The sequence below is a fragment of the Esox lucius genome, chromosome 11 (genome assembly GCF_011004845.1).
Source record: "Esox lucius isolate fEsoLuc1 chromosome 11, fEsoLuc1.pri, whole genome shotgun sequence".
NCBI classification, from domain to species: Eukaryota; Metazoa; Chordata; class Actinopteri; order Esociformes; family Esocidae; genus Esox; species Esox lucius.
Window position 1 is genome coordinate 52,744,491 of NC_047579.1, and position 6,015 is coordinate 52,750,505.

General features: G+C 42.7%; 1 protein-coding gene across 2 annotated transcripts; it reads right to left on the minus strand.

The window, feature by feature from the left end:
• Nucleotides 1-2,046: 2,046 nt before the first annotated feature.
• On the minus strand, nt 2,047-5,786 carry socs1a (suppressor of cytokine signaling 1a). 2 transcript variants are annotated; one of them, XM_010865943.5, is made up of 3 exons: nt 5,608-5,786; nt 3,455-3,852; nt 2,047-3,272 (listed from the first exon to the last, which is right to left on the minus strand). In XM_010865943.5, exons 2-3 carry the CDS (start codon nt 3,794-3,796, stop codon nt 2,898-2,900), a joined length of 717 nt encoding a protein of 238 aa, XP_010864245.3. In that variant the 5' UTR covers nt 3,797-3,852; nt 5,608-5,786; the 3' UTR covers nt 2,047-2,897. The 2 variants fall into 2 exon arrangements, with proteins under 2 accessions (XP_010864245.3, XP_010864244.3); XM_010865942.5 differs by lacking the exon at nt 5,608-5,786 and adding an exon at nt 4,913-5,323.
• Between the last annotated feature and the right edge of the window lie 229 nt (nt 5,787-6,015).

Below are 6,015 nucleotides of genomic sequence, written 5' to 3' on the forward strand. Positions count from 1 at the left end.
TTTCAAGGATTCATGGGACACAGCTTAATTTGGAGGGTCATGGCAAAGGGTCTGAATACATGAGATATTTCAGTTTTTTTATTACAATAAATTGGCACAAATCTTTTTTTTTTATTATATATTTTTGTCATTATGGGTTATTGTTTGTGGATTAAGTCTGTCACACAAACATTTGGAGAGATTGAGGGGGTCTGAATACCTTCCAAGGGCACAGTATGTATTCTCCAACACACATACAGCTCCTGAAGACGTCTGGAGAGCACTACACCTTTTTCCATTCCTTTCCAAAAAAGTCAAAAAGGAAGGTTTTGAGTGAGGAAGAGAAGGGTTAAAACTAAGAGACCATTGCAAATTGCACGCTTTTGTTTCTCACTCAAGACTCTCCTTTTCAACTTTTTTGGAAAGGAAAGAAAAAGGTGCAGTGGTCTCTTAATTTTTTCCGGAGCTGTATATTACACCTAAACATAAAAATGGCTCTTCCATTTAGCCAAAACTACTCAACCATTTGACACTTTAGAAGTTTTGCAGACACTCTTAGGCAGAGCACTATACAGTAAGTGCACAGGTTCTAATAGAGCTAGGTGAAACATTAAGCTCTTCCAAATATAATTGTCAGTTCTTGATGTATGTATGAACATTTAGCTATTAATCACCCATTGTAGAATACTGACTGTAACTCTTTGTGTGGCGTCTCAGTGAGTCACACTGTTTTGTGTGCTGACAAGTTGAGTGGAGTCATCCACACACTTCACCATTGTAGCTTCCTGTTAGACGAGTGGGAAGACGTGTAGAAATACAGGAAAGCAAAGGGCCAAGGCAACTGCCCTGTGGGACTCCGTTTCCTCATTTGACATAAGACAGCCTGCTGTTGAAGTTCTATTAGTTAATGAACAACTGAGTTTTCAGAAAAGTCGAAGGCTGCAATGAAATCAGTAGAGCTCCCATTATCATTTCATGATATCGGTCTGTTTAAGTCAATTCAAGTTGCCCTCTACACATTGTGTACTAAGACTGTGACAAAATGCTTGTGCTATAAATACATATAACCTTAATATTCCTTTTAATGTTTGAATCCTATTTTATGCTAAATAATGATTACCATGATACCAATGATTGTATGTGGAGGTCTACATCAATCACTCACAAATGTGAGATAACCGAAACTCTTATCACCTCACTAACATTAAATGCAATGGAAACCCTCACACACACATGGGAATACATTCCATGTAAAGCTACAAGTTCTTAGAATTGTTCAGCATTACTCTGTATAGTGATAATATCACTCGTGTGTGTCTTTGTGGTGTGTGTATGTGTGTGGTTTGAGTCTCTCTCCGTATGTGTGTGTGTCTGTGTGGTGTGTGTGTGCGTGTGTGGTTTGTGTCTCTTTCTTTATGCGTGTGTCTGTGTGTGCAAGCGTTTCCCGTCTGTCATATTACCACCTGATGGTTGATTTACATGAAAGAGGTTTTTGACTTTATTACTCATTGCTACCAGTTCTGAATAACCACACACACACACACACACACACACACACACACGGAACCCAGCAAGACAGGCTGACAGACAGGTAAAACCCAAGACAAGCAGGCAGACATGCAGAACCCAAGACAGGGTTCTGCATGTCTGAAACGTTAGCGTCATTTCTCTGCTGCACCTCCTTCCAGGTGTAAAACACAGTGTGTACAACAACCACAGACAAAGAACACACACCTCCCTCATTTCCCTTCCAGCCTTCACTACCACAGTTTAAGTCACCTCTGTGCGTCACCTTCGAACTCAGCATTGTCATAGCAACAACACAAACACACGCCTCCTGTCTGATCAATAAATTGTGCCATGTCCCAATCAGGTCAGTGACACACACACACACACACACACACACTTCACCAACAGCTTGTTGTTTTAACGGTTATTTTCTAAATAACTTCCTATCGATGGTGTTATAGATACCTTCTTGTTATTTTGTAGATTTACCTTACTTGTTTTTTGATATCTCCTGTGTTTGACCTCACATTACATTATAGTAAGACACATGCAACATGATCCTTGTAATATATATTTAATAACAAATACATGTTTTTTAATAAGCATTAAAACACCCCTAAATGTGGCTGTCTGCATAGCAGATACTGGGGTAGCATTGAGTTTTACACAGTTACAGTATTGTGATAATGTGCAGCATAAACATTCCTGGTCATTGTAAACATTATAACAATTGTAAACATTGACAGTAAAGTGGCGCTGTAGAAGTCCAGTTATTTTGCTACATAGACTCCGGTCCCGCTCAACATTGCACAACCAAAACCCTAACCTCATTCTAGACCACACAGTCCAGGGCACATGCTCAGTGGCCTGCACCGCAACACAACCACCCCGCTGGTTCTTACATGAAGCAGCATGATAACCTGTGATTTTAGTACATGTGAAGCTGTCCAGGGACCACTCAGACAAACCCAAATATGGTCCCCTCTGCCCTGGCACAGAATGCCTAATGACACTGGGTAAAAATTGTGCAATTAGTAAAAAAAATTGTGCAATTTGGGACACTGGCATCTGCATTTGCAACCGGCCGGTCGTTAGTTCCAACCCGCCGGTCGTTAGTTCCAACCCGCCGGTCGTTAGTTCCAACCCGACGGTCGTTAGTTCCAACCCGACGGTCGTTAGTTCCAACCCGACGGTCGTTAGTTCCAACCCGACGGTCGTTAGTTCCAACCCGGCGGTCGTTAGTTCCAACCCGGCGGTCGTTAGTTCCAACCAGGCGGTCGTTAGTTCCAACCAGGCGGTCGTTAGTTCCAACCAGGCGGTCGTTAGTTCCAACCAGGCGGTCGTTAGTTCCAACCCGATGTAAATAAGTTTTAGACCAGAGCCCCGCCTTAACGCTGTGTCCTGTGAGGTCATATCATGTATGGAAAATCTAACAGGAAGTCTTTAAGAACGGGGTTGACGGGAACCCTCTCGATTCGCTCCACCTCGCCGCCGCACAACTTGTTGACCTGTTTTCTGCACAGCTCCTGGAGCGTCGGACAGGTCTTCCTGTACGGAACACTCAAGCTCTTTTTAGGGGAAGTGATGTAAAATTCCAACAGCGCAAAGAGGCACGGGAAGGAGCGCTCACTACTCGCAAGGCTGAAGCGCTGTCCCTTGTAGATGATGCGTACACTGTTTGGACCAGTCACTGAGCGATAGGACAGCGTAAAGAATACATCTTTCTGACGACTGTCCCGAATGAGGAATACTCCTATGGCCGCGTCCTTCAGTCGCCGGTGAGCCTGAAGAGGAGAGACGGTCAGTATAATGGTCAAATGACATGAACTGCAATACGTGCTTCAAACAAGACATGCATTCAATCCATTTTAGCAATTTCCCATGGAATTATTAAAATACTTAGAAATAATGAATAATTCAGACAGGTGAATACTTCCATGATTAATAGACCAGATGTGTTATTTACCTCTTCCACGCCAATGGACCCCCAGTAGAACCCAGAGCGTTCCAACATGGAGGCCGTACGAGTTATATGCAGGAAGTCTTTCTCGCAGCGGAAAGTTGGGAAGTGGGTCTTATGGTTCTGTTGTGGGGGCGCCAGGCAGTGGTTGGACGGCTGCTGACCAGGGGTCCGGGTGGACAGGCGAGACGACGGGGAGGATGTAGAGGACTGAGGCGGTTGCAGTGAGGTGGCGGAAGGCGGGGCTGAGACGGGGGTAGAGGTGTCCCTGGGAGGTGAAGCCGGTGGCACTGATGAAGATGAGGCTGGTTTCGTGTTGTGTTCATCCACTGTGCTGTGAGCTACCATCCTATAGGGGAGAGCGGTGACAGCCCTCTCCCATCGCTACACAATACGCTGGCATCCTGGTGGGGGGGGGGGAGGGGGACAGTTAGATGACTACTTACAGAAATGATGTCACTCAGTATTCAGATATCTGTGAAAGTGCACAGGGTTAACAAAGGTCTGAGCAACCCAGACTTGCCTCAAGCTAAAACCACATGTACAAGAATGACAACACTATGAATATGTGTCTGGATGGCTGTCTGCCCAGAGAAACCCAATCGGAAATGCATCCCCTAAAACGGTTGATACTGCAGCTGGTGAGAACCAACCGGACAGTCAAAACAAGTCGAACCATCGCCGAACAACAGATACTGTTGTGTACCAGCGTACCGTTCAACGTAGATAACTGACAGAGAGTTGAGGGCATTAAAACTTAAATAAGCACCTGCCTCTTCATCCCTACTGACTTCATTACTACAATACCCTTGCATGTAGAGTCCAATGAATGAGGACCGGTTTCGCATTAAACAAGTTTTGACATTACATTGGATGTAATAATAATTTGAAGGACGCTCCTATCCTGTACAGGGTTTGTACCAGGTTTCAAAATCATAATGCGTCTGCCCAAAATCATGTTGACCTATTTCATCTAGCACAACAGTTTTAATTCACAGACTAAAAATCACCTAGCTTTTAAATGTGTTAATCTGCGTTCAGTGAATGTTTAAACTCTGGAAAATACATATCATATCAAGTCTGTCAAAAAGTACAATCAAGTCTGCTCCACATCAAGTCTACTTATTCATGGAATTTCTGCCCTTTAAATCTTTTTGCATCCTAACGTGTCCCTGATTATCCAACTCTGTGCAATAGCAGAACATTGAACGGTCTAAGGGGTATGAGAACAGCGCTGTGCCTTAAGGAACGGGTCAGGACGAACATTTGTTTTAATTTACTTCGTCTAGGGGTCGTGTGCACCATTGTCTGGGTTAAAATATCGCTATGTATTATGTTTGTAAAATGGCGACTATTTTGGCAACATTTGCACACTTGCAAAACAAAAGCAAAGCGAGAGAATATAGGCTAGGGAAACAAACCAACAGAATTAAATCGAAAAAAATAATGTTTAAATATTCTTACGGTTTTGTAAAACGAGTGCAATGCAGTTTCTCTGAGTTGCACTTTTAACAGCAGAATCGTCTTTTAGTCAAAACGAGTCCGAGTGTGTCGTAATAATCACGAACATTCGATACTTCTAGTCATGATCGGTATTCCAGTGGAGGTCTTGGTGATTCGGTTACAGTACATCCAAAAGCCAGACAGCGTCCACGCTCTCTTTAGACTCATCTGAATCTGAAACGAAACCTGAATAAACCTTTAAACCCGTTTACCGAAGCTCCGCCTAAAATGTTAATCTATTCCAGGAAACATCCATTTTCACTTTTAGTTTAGCAGTTCTCAGAAATCTGAGCTTGCCCAGTGCTAGCTACGACAGTAAAGCCTAAAATTATTTAGCTTCCCTCTGTCAGGTTTCGCTTCCATTGAAGTTTATATCAGTACCTCCCATGATTGGTCATGCATGTCGCTTTACAGAAAAGACCAGGTGATTAAAGTCCATTCACTTTCACAACCTTGAATAGCAGGAATTTACGTTCGTTTCGTTTGTTCAAATAGTTCCCAGACAGACTACCACATTCTAAGAAATGGGGCTATGAACGCATCTAATTTTGCATATTCTAAAGCGTAAATATGACATAAAACTATGTCATTTTTTTTTGTCTGTGGCTAAAAAGAATAGTTCACCCAGATTACAAAATCACATAAGTGTCTTTTACCTGAACTGTACAAGATATGATGACGGCAATTCATGCTTAGGTTTAGTTTCCGATCCACTGTTTCCAAATGCCAATGTTCTAAGAATTCTGGCGGCAGTCCCATTGAAATCATAGGACCGAATCATCCGGACATATCTAAAACGTACAGAGAAGTTTAAGAGATGAGAGTGATCACTTGAGATGATTTGAACCCCGGGATTGCGACTAGTTTACACAAACAAAATAACCTGAACCTATAGACCTGATTGGCTGATAGGATGGTCTACAGCCCACCCCCTGCCAAACCTGGGACATTTTCATCTTACAACTCACTCTTTTAACCATACATTTGTATAGGATGCTGTTGTTTTTTTCACAATTTTTTTTAATTGATATTTTACTCTCTTGTTAAGCACATTGAAATGCATT